Here is a 13,762-nt window from a genome sequence, read left to right as displayed (position 1 = left end):
CGCCACCGGGCAGGCACCCTGCAGCTCCACACACTTCTCCTTGTAGTGCTGGGCGTTGCCGGCAAAAGTCTCGCAGCGGTTGAGGTTTTCTTCCTGCACAGGGCTGCCCACGTTCTCCTCACTCGGCCCTGAGGCCGTTGCCCCTTCCTGGGAGTTTTGGCTAAGGTAGACAACAATGATGTCGCCCTTGAAATTCATTACTTGTCCACTTGAGATAAAGGTGGAGTTACTGTTTCCAGTCACATTTCCTGAGGAAGGAGGGAGAGAAAAGGAGACACACGTGAGTAATATTTTCCCCTCACAAGGTGGATACTTAGTGCAGTGAACTTAATCCATTGCCGTGGCTTTACTCTTGTTCCATTATTTTTCCCCGTGACATGAGGATGCTCTTAGAACCAATGCCTTCCACTGGACTTTTTCACTATTTCCACTTTTGCCTCCTCAGGACAAAGCCTGTCATCCACAGGGAGCCTGTCTGGAAGGCTTGGAAACATTTTCTGTCTCAGTTACGCTCTGGGAAGCAACAGAGAGTACAACTATCTTACGCTCCCCATGCTGCCCAATGCACAAGTTGCATCCAAACTGCCTCTGCCAATTGTTTTGTGAGGAAATGGCCATTATTTCTAACTATGAGATTGTTTTTAGAGTCCCAGGCACCACACTGGGGTTTCTTTCCCCTTTGGTAAACAATCAGTCCAACCATGTGGGTAGATAGCAGGCTGATTGAACAAATACTGAAAGGCTTAATGTCAGACCACACGGTCACACAGTGTCCAAATGACATGGAGCTTATATGTGTATCTTGTGTTGTCCTGATCCTCCAGGTGAATACACTCCAGTACTCACCTAGTGCTCTCATGGATTTACCTGGACATATGCTGACTCCAATGAGGAGACAGAATTCATATTATAGAAACTTTATGGAATTGCAGTTTCAGTCAGTCTGCCTGTGGTCAGAGATTTTTCAGTGTAAATTCAATCTTTCTACCATTCAAAGACTGGGTTGCTGTCTTGAGTGACAGCAGGACAAGGCTCTGGGAATTAATAAACTTCCCTCAGAGCAGAAAGAAAATAACTGAGAGCAAACTTTCAACAACACTTGTCAAAGTTTAAAATTAAACAAAATAAAGCAACCAAGTTAAAAAATAAAATAAAACCACATCTTCCTAGCCTATGAACACCGTTCCTAAGAAATGTTTTCCCTGCTGCTCTTCATTTAACCATTAGTTACAAACTGATCTGACACCTTTTAGACATTCTGTGACTTTCCTCATTATGCTCCTTGACAGCCAGGACATTCCCATTTTTGTTGCAGCCAAGGATGGCCCAGCCCAGAGAGATGTTTCAGTGGCTGTGGGTGATGTTTGCAGGCCAGCAATGGACACGGGGCTCCAGCTGTGCTGAGCTGCCTCTGCCTGGCCAGAGCCAAGTCTGGGTAGCACCCGAACGTCTCTGTAAGCAATTCTGTTTATTTTGGCTAAACCTCTGCATTGCTAGCTCTTGGCTTTCTTTCCAAGTGGTGTTGATTAACGTGAGGTGTCAGTAAAAGTTTTCTCTGGGGGAGTTTTTTCCCTGCTGGTTGCTTCCCCTGGGTTTGATTCTGTTTGGCTCTTTGCCATCAACAAAGCTGTTAGGCATAATGGGAGTACAAATGTAACTGTTTGCCTTCATACAAACTGCCTGTCGCTGGCAAAACGTCCTGTGCAAAACTTTACCAGTGCTCAGTACGAGAGCAAGAATTTAGAGCTGTGTGACAGTGGGGAGCAGAAAAAAAAACCTAAACAAAAATCAGATTAACAGATTTATAATGTTTAGTTGAATGTGGCTAGCAATTCCTCACTGCTTTCTGAAGGCACTGTGCTGAAACAAAAGGATATTTGAGGCCCAAAAGCACAGCAAATGGACACGAGAGCTTCCTGGACCTCACGAAGGGCTGTACTTCCACTCTGGAAAGCATAAGGGACATCTTCAGAGGATAAGTGAAGGCATCACTCTCTGCAATGTTTCAGCCTTTTGATGTCTTCAAACTACCTGATATTAGTTTCAAATGACAGTTAATTTCTGTTGTAATTACTCACTAAGAACTGGAACAATGCAGGTGATTAATTTTCTCTGAGCCATCTAATGGCCTTGAGGTGTTAAGAACTGTTTGGGATCTGGAAACAGAAGGCTCTGCAAAACCATTCCTAATTGTGAGTAATCTAAGTTTTCCTTCACTCATGCTTCATGCTGTAGCCCTACAAATGACTTGAGGTGGTCATGAGCCAACACTTTGTGTTCTGACTGCCTCCAGGCTTAGGGGGTTTTGGAAGGGTGCTTGAAGGCTTACATCCATCTCAGGTGTTGACCCCTGTAAGTGGCACCTGTCCAGAGGTTTGCTTTGGTCCCCTAGGATTATTTCACAGGAGGGACATAGTTTGCAATTTCTGTTGTCATTCTGAGTGTTAGGGAACTAAAACTAAAACTTCATGGAATTACCCACAGCCACTTTCTTCCCATTTTTTCATCCACCCTTTTTTGTAATGCTCTGTCTTAGCAAGGCTGTGTGCAAAGCCTGGTGTCTTCAGTTGCTTTGAGAATCTCTACAGAGAAGTACTTTGCATGCACATTTACTCCATCCAGGCGTTTCACAAGGCCCAGCAAAATGACCAGTGCTGTTGCAGCTCCATGTACAGCCCCAGCATGGCTGGAGTGCTTCAGTGTGGGAGCTATGGCTAAGCTCTGTCCCACTCCTCCTCCAGCCAGGTGTTGCCAGCAGGGCATGGCCATTCTACAGACAGGAAAAAAATCTCTGCCAATAAGTCACATTATCTATAGATTAAGTAACCCACACTCTTTTACTGCCCACAGCTCAGCCAGCATGTTCCAGCAGTCATGCCTGAAAAATGTCAGGTTAATAACACAGTACCCGTGCTCAGGTTTCACCAGATGGCACTGTAGCATGTACCTACCTGAAGGCACAGACCCAATTAAAATCCCATATAAAAAAATTATGCTGCAGATCTAACATGGTATTTTCTAGCACGATGCTTAAATCCAAGTGCTCCTGTTTGCCCTATTATTCCTTAATATTTTCTCTTCCTGTGTCAGATTTAGAAAGAAAAGCAGGACTTCTACAGTGCCAAATACCACTTCACTTTCAGTTGTACTTCAGAGTCACCTTCCAACAACAATAAGAAAAGATTGTCTGTGTTCTCTTTACTGCTGCTGAATTTTGTACAGACCAGGCAGTGAAACTGTGTCAGGGTTTCAGGAAACTGAAGCAGCAGAAAGAGAATCTGCTTTTAGAAAGATGAATGCTACAAACTTTAAGATTCTCGCATGGCAGGGATGTTGAGAGGAAGGGCCTCCCAAAGCGTTGCTCTTGGGCTTTGGCAGACTGACAAGAATGTCTCCCTAAGAAACTTTAAGGCATGATATGGTTTTAAAGAAGAGCAACAGCTTACAACAGCTGTGTGTATTGCAGTAATACTTGGATGTCCTAGTAAAAAATGAGGTCTCATTATGCTTGGCAGTGTCTTGACATAAAAGTAGAGCATCTGGCTTTAAGAGATTATAATCTAACATGACTAATAACACATGACAGGCAGACTGCAGACTTTTATACTGAAAAAAAAGTCTGAGGGAGGAAAGTTTCATCCAGAAAAGTCTCATAACTTCCCTTCTGCTAGTTTTGCTTCAATGATTTTTTTCCCCTGCTTTAATTTGACAGTTTTGATGTATCTACTCAATTAGTAAATTGGTAGTAAATTAGTAAATTAGTGACAGTGTTTCAGAGTTTTTTAGGGGACAGAACACTTGTGTATGGAGAAAGAATGTCTGCATTAAATTATTTTCAGAGGAACACTCATATCCCAGCAAATTAAAGCAAAGAGAAAAAGCTAAAAGTAGAAAATAGAACATAATCACTTAGATCCAGTTGTGGCCACTGGGTTACAGCTCCAGCTGGAGCTTCACTGGCTGCCATATAAATGTAAACAAACTTAAACCTAATGTAAAAAATGTGCATGCAGACTGTTGAATGGAAAACTGTCTGAGAATCATGCATCTTTTCTTGACTCAGCCTCTAGGTCCCTACAATCACCATCTTCTAAGTTTTCTCCAACACACACACCTGCCGTCGCCAAACTACCTGAGTAACAGAACTGCATGGCCTCTGCAGTGACAGCCAGAAGATGAGTTCTGCATTGCTTGGTTGGATCAAGGCAGGACAATGGTCCCTCACAGTGCTCATACCATTTGCAGAATTCACTAAAAACCCAAATGGCCATACTGTTTCAGTTTTGTTTTTCAGATTAGCTTCAAGACAACTAAGTGAAAAGGCGTAACTTGGTTCTTCTCTCTTTCTCCTAAATCAGACCCTCAGTATAATACTGAGCTAGCACAGAGAATAATCCTGTAGTGTGTGGGCCAAGCCTAATGGGCTTACCAGATGCTGCAGGGAGGTCTGAAGTGCTGCTGTTCGTCCCTGAAGTGCTTCTGTTTGTGTTCTGGTACTTCATATTGGTACTGTCCAAGGATGCACCGTCCGTACTGTATTCACTTGCTAGAGTGCTCTGACCAGCAGAGAGAAAATTCAGGCTACAGGTGCACTGTGTATAGCATCCTCTTTCTGGGGAGGTGGAGGCACTGTCAGCCACAGCACAGCAGGGTTTGCTCCACTTTCTGGGAGATTCCCTGTATGAAATGCCACACTTCACACAGATCTTCTCTGAGTCATAGTTTGTTGCAAAATGATCTGTGTCTTTGTTGCCCGTTTCCTTCAGGCAACTGTGGGCATGTTGGCAAGATTTCTGAAGAAGTTTGTCTGTGGCAGCATGTGCTCCATCTATGTCAGAGGAAGGGTGACAGCCTTGAGAGACTGATTCTTCCTCTGTGCTCCCAATCCCTGAAAAGAACTGATTTAAGCTGTCATTCTCCCCTGCTTCCATTGGTTCTGAAAATGATGACACGGTTTTACTGGCAGTCCGACTCAGTAAAGATAAATAATCGGCAGTATTGAGATCCTTATCCATGTATTCATCTTCTGTGGGAACTGGTGGGAAATGGCCATCATCAGTCTCCGTCGCTACAGAAAACTCCTGGAGGCTTCCTCCCACCTCACACGGTGCCGTGCTGGGGCTCCCGTTCCTGCCCAGAGCGCGGCTGCTGGCGCAGCAGGAGTTCCCGGGAGCAGGAGAGGCAGTGGGGCCCAGCAGACACGTGCCTTCAGAGCTCTGGGCAACAGCAGCGTTGGTGATGTTCACGGTAACAAACGCATCTCTAGGGGCCTCCTGAAAGAAGCCAAAAATAAAACCGTGCTTAATAAATAGATCAGCAGAAGGCTATTTTCTAAACAAAGAAGGAACAGGCCGATATCAGGTCTTCCTTGGTGTTGAACTGCTGAGGTTGAGCAGCACTGCTCTATTTGAGTCTAGAAGTGTAATCCTGTCCTGCTCTGAAACTGTGATTTGCGATGCTGGGCTCAGAGAGTGTTCAGAAAAAAATCTGGTGGCTTGGGGAGGGGGCAAGAACATTTAATTCTGGGAGGTGACTGTTCGTAGTTCTTAAGAAGGCTCTTAAGAGTTAATAAATCTAGAAGAGCCCCTGGATCCTGCAGTTTCTTATGGGTCATCAGTAAGACTTACCTGACTGCTTATAAGGGTTTGGAAACCCCCATGTGTCTGAAGGCCTGTTGATTTGTGAAGGCCTTACTGGAAGCAGAATCTTTATTATCAGTAATAATCAAAGAAAGAAACTGGGCTGATGCAGAGGGACCAAGAAAAGCCAGGAAACAAGAAGTCACATGGGCAAGGTTTCTTTAACCTGGAAAATGTTGGGGCAAAAAATGCAAAGGCCCATGACATCATGTTGCTTGTACTTAACAAAGTAAAACTACATTTTTTGGTTGCAACTCCAAAAAAAAAGGGTTGGGAAATACTTCATGTGTTCAGTTTATCCAAGTTGTGCTGTGAAGATGGGTATTTGAGAACTACATGAGTATTCATTTCTAGTGTCTGCTCAGATCTTCCAGGATAGGAGAGTGTAAATGCTGCCAGCCACTAATTGCTGTTAATCCTCTGTCCTGGAGGATCTGAGCAGCTGCCAAAGCAGGAGGTTACATGAACACTTGGGAGACAAAAGAGGAGTTGCCTGCTCAAAAAGGTGGGTTTATTTGGAGTGGGTTTTTTTTGCAGCAATAGAATTTGAGTCTTTCAACAGCTAAGCTAGAGAGAGCTCCTAGATGGGGTGGTGGGGGAAGCATGCACCTGGGACACCTCAGTCCATGGTGTGAAGCAGGCAGTGCACACGAACTTGGACCTGTGCCCCCACCTCAGCATGGGATCTGATGTACTTCCAGGTCTTACTTTTTTTCACATATGAATGCACAAGAAGGGTTTCTGTGAGCACCAGAATTAAGGTGTCTCACAGTCAGCTTCTTTAGCTGGTGGCTCTGTGCTTAATGCCTTCCATGCCTGGCATTCTTGGCATTGCCCCAAATCCATGTTTCTACCCTGAGAGCACTCCAGTACGTAAAAAAGTGCAAACTCAACTGAAGATTTTCCTGCTCTTAAGACTTAGAACTATACTCTCTTAGGCAGAGTCTCAGGTGTTCAGCAACCAATGAGCTCATGTTTAACTTTCTCCTCATAAATAATGATCACAGAGGCTCTTACCACTGTTAAAACTTGCTGAAAACAGAGAGCAGGTTCAGAAGCTATTTGACAATGGTGATATCACATGCCTCACATTTGCAGAAAACCAGACTGAAAAAGTCAAAGCTGTGAGCATTTTTTTTGGGCACTCAAAACTTGTTTTCTAGCCAAACGGTAATATGGAGTCTGCTTCAGGAGGAGTGTTAGGAATGCCATGAGGAAATAAAACAAAGAGAAAATGCCAGTGTCTTTGACTTTACCTTTCTGCTTTTTATTTGGCTGCACACTTCGTTAGCCCAGTTCTGTAGATCTGCTGTAGTGAAAGCAAAAAGAGTAGCTGTAACGTACAGCAGGCAGTGAAGTTAGCCACAGACCTAAACACCCACAGTGACTCACAGTCCACAATATCACATTAAATAAAAATGAGCGAGACAAACTGTTTTTACTGATTGTCCAAGTGTCTCAGCATCGGTCTCGCTGAGGATTCATTGTAACTGGAACAAGGATATATTTCTGTGGAACAAATGTTTCCAGGCTCCTAAAATAGACCACGGTAAAACTGTGTTCCACATCAAATGGGGTTTCTTTCCTGGTCATACGTCCCACCAAGCTATGACTGGCCCAATACCGACCCGCTTGCAGCCACACAGTCTATTTCAAGAGAGGTCACATGGATGGCCCAAGGGCCATTCTCAGACAGGAGCAAGGAGTCTGGAGAGAAGAGGGTAAGCCACTGAAATCACAGGATGGCAGGCTCAAATAGAGCATATTCCACTTATTCACAATGTATTTAGTAGGGAAATTGACTTAATCTGAACCTTTCTCAAGGAAAGTTTTAAGTCCAGCAATGCTTTATGGTAAAATTAACAATCCTTCTTGATTTCTGTTTATACCTTCAGGAGATTTTGCAGGGCTCAGTTTTCATGTATATTTGAAGCTTATACTGATTTTGTATGTCTGGAGACAGATCAGCTACGTAGCCACTGCCAGTTCCCACCAAGGAACTTTGTTCCTCTGATGTTGAATCTGCACACTCACCCCCAAGCCCAAGTAGGCAGAGCTCCTTCCTGAGCCTGCAAGTCTCTGGAGCTCTGGTTAGCAGGATTTACCATGCAAAAGCAATGAAGGACTCTTCATTGCTTTTGCATGGTAAATCCTGCTAACTGGAGGACTCAAGCAGTGGGGCAATAGAAATGTCAAATAAAAAGCATTTCCTCCTAACCTGATTTGCATAATAAGTATTTGGTTTGCAAGGAGAGTCACCATTTCCTCCAGACCATCCCAGGAATTCCAGATTTAGCACAACCCGTGTTTAGTGTGGCAGAGGCAGACTGTTTCTAAAACACAGACTGAAATACACTTTTCGAGAGAGGGTTGCTGTCTTCCCTTCCATTGCTCCCAAAACAATTCATAAATTGTTAGGGCTTGCGAAAGGAGATGATGGAAAAAGTACATAGGAAAAGCTTTTCATGTTTAGAGGGAGAAAATAAAAAACTAAGAGAACAATACTTAACTAAGGAGATCCAGGGCTTAACACAGAGTTGCATAACTGCTGAAGGTATTTTCATCATATTAATAATATATTCACTACCCCATTGTTATCCACTACACATTTGTTAGAATTTTTCTATGTTTACTGTTCTATTTCCTTCTAGTATTTCTTCCACACCTCATCAGAACTTTGGCCTTCAGCTAAGAACATTGCATCCATCATGTTTTCAAATACACACCAGGCCTCTGCCTTGAAATCCACATTTTAACCTTTCCAGATGCAGGTTTCAGGAGAGGAGGGAAAGCAGGAGGAAGGAAACAGGAGGTGGTGAAAGCCCAGTAAGCCTTTCCCCGTGAAAGACTTTTTCTTTCTTCACTGGAGGGGTCTGTGGTGTCGTGCTGCTGCAAGAGCCCCCAGCACCAGCCCTCCTGCATCCACACAGTGGCTGCAGCTGCCCCGAGGGTGGTCGCCTGGAGGGCAGCCAGGGCTGCAGGAGGGTACCAGGCCACAGGCGTTATGCTGCCTGCCTAGAGGAAAGGCATTCGAAGGCCAGCTTTGTGCTAGTTGAAGTATATCCAGAGGGACAGATATAGGGATAGCACAGAACTTCCACAATAACTCCTCAGCTTCTTACCCTGGTGGTTACCCCCAAAATCAGAGTGCAGAGAGAGCCATGCAGCTGTCACATGCATGAATATCATTAGCTAGCACATACCTGTCAGCTTTTTTCCCTTATTCTTGTAGTATATGATGAAGATGACAATGCCAATTAGTGTCACAAAAAACAAGATGACAATCAACACGTATAAGATCCTGTTTGTTCCTGCAAGTTGTAAAAAAGATAGTGTCACTAAAATGCATCTTGTACTCAGTAGTATGACAATTCTTGCTCATTTTAGCTGCTTTTCCACATGAGAGGGTAGCTTTTTTACTTCCTACTTGATTTTCAGTTTCTGTAAGGACAACAACACTAGCCCTCATGCAGTTCTGTGACAAGCAGCCTTACTGAAGGTACCTGGTACCAAGAAATCTCCACAGAAACCAGTCTTGGTGTTTTAGAGATGTGCAATCCAGTTTTGCTCCTCTGAAAGTCCCCTTGTAAGCTACCAGCAGCCCATGGGCTGTGATTGCTCTCCTTCAGGGGATGGAGGACAATGGAATTCAGCTGGCTAAATTTGTCCTTTATCTCAGGTTATGAAGGATCCCTGCATGCCAGGCAAGCAGCCTCCCTGGTACCATATCCACACTGGAGAAGGAAATAGGCAGTGGGCAAGAAGGGAGAACTACACTGAGCTGAGAACGTATCCATTGCTATGAAACAAGCACAGAGAGAAGCTGCCAGCCTTCATACAGGTAATGTGTGTTTATGGAAATCAGCTGAAAAAACAAGAGAGCTGTAAATGTGACAGAGGTCACGAGTATAACAGCAATGCTGCTTGCCATACAGTTTCAGTGGGAGCTGTGAAGCTCTGCTTAGTAATAGACATGGGCCCTAGAGCTGCCAGGCTTAAAATAATCTTTAAAGGTGGGATTTTCCAAGAGTGCTGTCTTGGTCTAGAGCTGCTCCCCCTAGAGTTGTCCACAACGGGAATGGAGTTAATCCAGCCAAAACCCCTGCTAAACACAGCCCTCCTCCTCCTCGGTACTTCATCACAGATAACCTGTCTGAGGACAGATACCATCTTCTGACGGCTCAGGCACCTTCCGTTCTGCACACACTGCATCAGACCTGTCAGTCCCAGGCACGACTTCTGCCATTCCTAGAGCTGTACAGCTGAAAGAGAAACACAGAGAGGGTAGCTTCTCCAAGAGGAAGCTTGTCATGGCTCCTACACTTATGCAGAGTAGCACTTTTTGTTGTAACGTACAAGATTTACCCTGCATTTTTTAACCCTGAAGAACCTCAGACATCTTCATTTTCAGCTGCGTCACTCAGCAGTTCTGTTGTTAGTGCTCTCTCTTGCTCCCCCCCAAGGAGAATTCCAACTGCAGCGTGAGAATGCCTTACACCTGCAGAGCCAACACAGTCGCTCTGTGCACTCTGCAGACTGCCTGAAACACCCCACTGAAAGGATCTAAGGCTCTCCCTGCTTTCTGGCTGTCCTCATCCTTTTCAAGATACAGGGACTTACTTTGTCCAGGATTTACACTTGTCGGTGGATGAAGCGACCTGTGAGAAGTAGCCTCTGGAACATGGTACACACATTGTATCCTTGTCTTGTTGCACTGTGTGAAGTAAAGGAAGAAAAACTTCATAGCAGTGTTTCCCTAGGTTGCTTTCAGGTGAGGGGAAGGTGACTATATTCCCTATCCTCTGGCTCCAAACCTCTGCCCCCCTGGCCCCCCTGAAACCTTCCCTGAAGAGATAAGGATCTTAGACTAGTTTAGATCAGCAATGACAACCACATGTAAGCAGAGAAAAGTATGCTAGTCTCACCTGAGCACTTCTCTACATGATCAAAGCACTTACATTTTATTTGTAGTTAGACTTAAAACTAAATTAAGTCTGTAATAAATTTTTGCATTACAAGTAATCTAAAACAGAATACCTGTGCTACTTGAAAGGCATTAATGACTTTTAACTCTCTTACAACATTATAAAATGGCAAAGCAACATCATTGGGCAAAATCTGATTTCAAATCTGACCTCGGGAGCAATCCCCAATGGATCACTTCTCTGAATACTGTAGCAATGCGTGACCTGGTGACACACAGCCAGGCACCTCTGCACATATTAGAACTGCACTGAACACCTTGAGACTACTGCCATGTCCATGTGATACCTCGCAAAAGTCACCTGATCCAAGAGCTATTTAAATTACAGAGGAAGAAGCCTTCGAAATGCAAATAGTCCAGGAGGGTTAAATGCAGTAGGAATGATAAATAAGATATGCATCTTCTGCTGACAGTCATCCGAGAGTCTAAAGTATCGTCTCTACCATCACAACCCCCACAGTGCTGGCCTCATTCTGCAGGCCTGAGCTGGACATTCCACTCCGTATCTTCCCCATCTTACCGGGGTGCTTGACGCCAAAGCCCGGGGCGCACACAGTGTTCCGCTGGCAGCAGTCACAGTCTTCACTCCAGTGGTAGCCTGCCGTGCAGGCACACTGCCGCTGGGACGTGCTGTTCCCCGGGCTCACCTCCGTCAGTGCCTTCCCTAGCAGAGAAAGCAGGAGTGAAAATCTCCCGGATACTAAGCCTCAGGTTTATGAACACCTTGCTCTACTTATTTGCTTTGCTTGAATGCCAGATGCAAACCCATTCATGTTAGAGGAAATGTTATCTTTCCAGAAGCATGGGAGACCCTTCGTCAGTGAGGAGCTCCTCACTGTTTGCATTCCGGAGCAACACTTTGCCTTGTGGTTGCTGTGGAAAACAAATGGAGCTTTTGCAAGGTCAGTCAAACATGTTAGGGGAAGCGAATGCACAGCATGCTGAGCAAAAGGACAACCTTTAGGATCCAACTTGCAGGAGTCAATGGCCCCCATGAAGATAATCACTATCAGCAGCAGGAGACTATGTGGTGCTCAGCACAGAACCTCTGCTGTCTGGGAGCCTCTGTCTCTGCCAGGCTCTTCTGCAAGCCCAGCCAGTTACCTGAACAAAGCAACTTCCCTAGATCCACTTTCCCATCTTCGTCCTTCACTAATTTGGATTAAAAGGTTCCTCAGTATGAGCAGCTCACCTTGATCACATATCTTATGTAGCAAGCATTTATCTTCTTCATTCCAGACATCCATGTACTCGTTTGGGCCGCACGGCTGGCACACGCTGTCTGAAGCACTGGTGCATCTAGCAGACATGTACTTTCCTGGGAATGGGAGAAGGTGTAAGCAGGTCATTTGCAAGTTGCTCACCAGCTGCCTAAGGAGCTTAGGGAAGGTAACAGGTTGGGCTAACAGTGCTGTACTGCTGTGGACAACTGTTTCTTCCTGCCACCTTTTCAGTCCCTCAGCCTGGCCGCCCCTAGCGTGGCGCTGGAACACCTGTGGGCTCATGGCCTGGGCACAGAGCCAGGCTGCTCGCCGTCTCCTGCCCTGGTGAGGCGCTACCCCAACGCAGCAGCTGCCGTGGCTCTTGCTGCGGCCAGCAGGACCCCTCCTGCACCAGAAGGCACTCGTGAGCCTGGAATCCGGCACCTGCGAGGGTGTGTGCCAGCAGCTGAGCGGAGCCTCCAGAAGCAGCTGCCTCACTGCCCCACAGAGCTGTTCCCAGCCAGCTCTACGAAGCTGGTACAGCCCCGTGCTTACGTACCTGGCTCACACTTCGTGCAGCACCGTCCAGAGTACTCATAGTGTCGTTCACTTTGGCATGGCAGGGTGATCTGTAGTGACAACTGGAGCGGAGAAGGAGAGAGAGGACGTGAGAACCAATACATCCGGAGAGCTTCAGGGGTACCTACTCACAGTGCTGGCAGTAAAGGAGGAACACTTTTCTTCTGTACAGCAGTTTGGATAGCTAAGCAGTAAAAATTACCCAACATTTATGGCTTCAAAGGTGCTTTGTAGAGACACTAAGAATCTGTACTTGATGCTGTACACACAGGGACTTGTAATACAGCCAGGTGATAAATAAATAACAGTCTTGCAATTTTTATGAACTTTTGGCCTGCTAGACAACCTTTTCTTACAGTACCCTATTATTTGAAATCTATGACTTTAAAACAATAGTGAAAGAAAAAGCTTGCACAGAGATAATTCTGTAGTCTCTTTCACAGATATGACCTCAGCCCCAGACCTGGGTAACTGACAGTTTTAATGTATAACTTTAAGCAAACAGGTAAAATGAATGATTTATTCTCCTGAAAAAGAAGAAGTTCCCAGCTGACCACTGGGATACATAATACTCCTGGCTAGCCCCAGAAAATACTGGACTTTAATTCTGCAGCTTTTTATGGCTCCCACTATGTCCTGCAGAGATGGTCTCATGGAACTGAGACAGCCATCCAGAGAGGTGTTACAATCAAGCCAACAGCTTTTTTGCATATCTAAAAACCAAACCAAACTCAACCAACACAAACCACACCAAACCAACACAACCCACCTGCCCAAAGCACCTGCACCCGTTAGATGAGGGGGCACCCGCGGAGCAGGCAGCAGTGCTGCCTCTAGCTCTCACAGGCCTCTCCAGCCCGCCCTGCCCTCGGCTGCCTGCACACACAGTGGTCCTACCCGCAACCCAGCACGCGCAGCTCCCTCAGGCACTCTGTGGGGCCTGGCTTGTGCTGGGGATGCTGGGGATGCTGGGGATCCTGGCCAGCCCAGCACCATGCCCAGCCCCTTGCTGACCCTGCTTTGGCTGCCCAGGAGTCTCCTGGCAGTGGTCCTCCAGGCAAACTCAACGTCTTACAACCGGTTGCTGATCTTGCAATAGACAGGTGATTCAAACCCTGGCCTGCAGCAAGGAATCCTTCTTTGTGGGATACAGCTGCTAAAATCCCCTTTACTTAGAAAAAGCTGCAATAAAGCTTCTGCTGCTGGTTTAAGGGCGCTATTGCCATCCAATAGCGTAGGACACCCCAGTGCCTACTCATATTGCCTTCCATTCCACTACTTAGCGTTCTCCCCTTGTTTCCTCCAAGTCTTTACTTCTCCTCTTTCCTTCTTTTTTAGTTACAGCAATAGCGACATCT

General features: G+C 45.7%; 1 protein-coding gene across 1 annotated transcript; it reads right to left on the bottom strand.

The window, feature by feature from the left end:
* Positions 1–17: 17 nt before the first annotated feature.
* Positions 18–12,508, bottom strand: TNFRSF11A (tumor necrosis factor receptor superfamily, member 11a, NFKB activator; the record flags this gene model as incomplete). Its single annotated transcript, XM_008939058.1, has 9 exons — positions 12,385–12,508; positions 11,816–11,941; positions 11,144–11,287; positions 10,260–10,353; positions 9,807–9,901; positions 8,843–8,950; positions 6,896–6,948; positions 4,430–5,273; positions 18–248 (listed from the first exon to the last, which is right to left on the bottom strand). Coding segments are annotated over exons 1-9 (1,819 nt in total), but the record flags the coding sequence as incomplete, so codon positions are not given.
* Between the last annotated feature and the right edge of the window lie 1,254 nt (positions 12,509–13,762).

This window comes from Merops nubicus, unplaced genomic scaffold (assembly GCF_000691845.1).
Source record: "Merops nubicus isolate BGI_N331 unplaced genomic scaffold, ASM69184v1 scaffold1564, whole genome shotgun sequence".
NCBI lineage: Eukaryota > Metazoa > Chordata > Aves > Coraciiformes > Meropidae > Merops > Merops nubicus.
The sequence above is the reverse complement of the archived record's forward strand: the minus strand, read 5'-3'. Positions and strand labels throughout refer to the sequence as shown.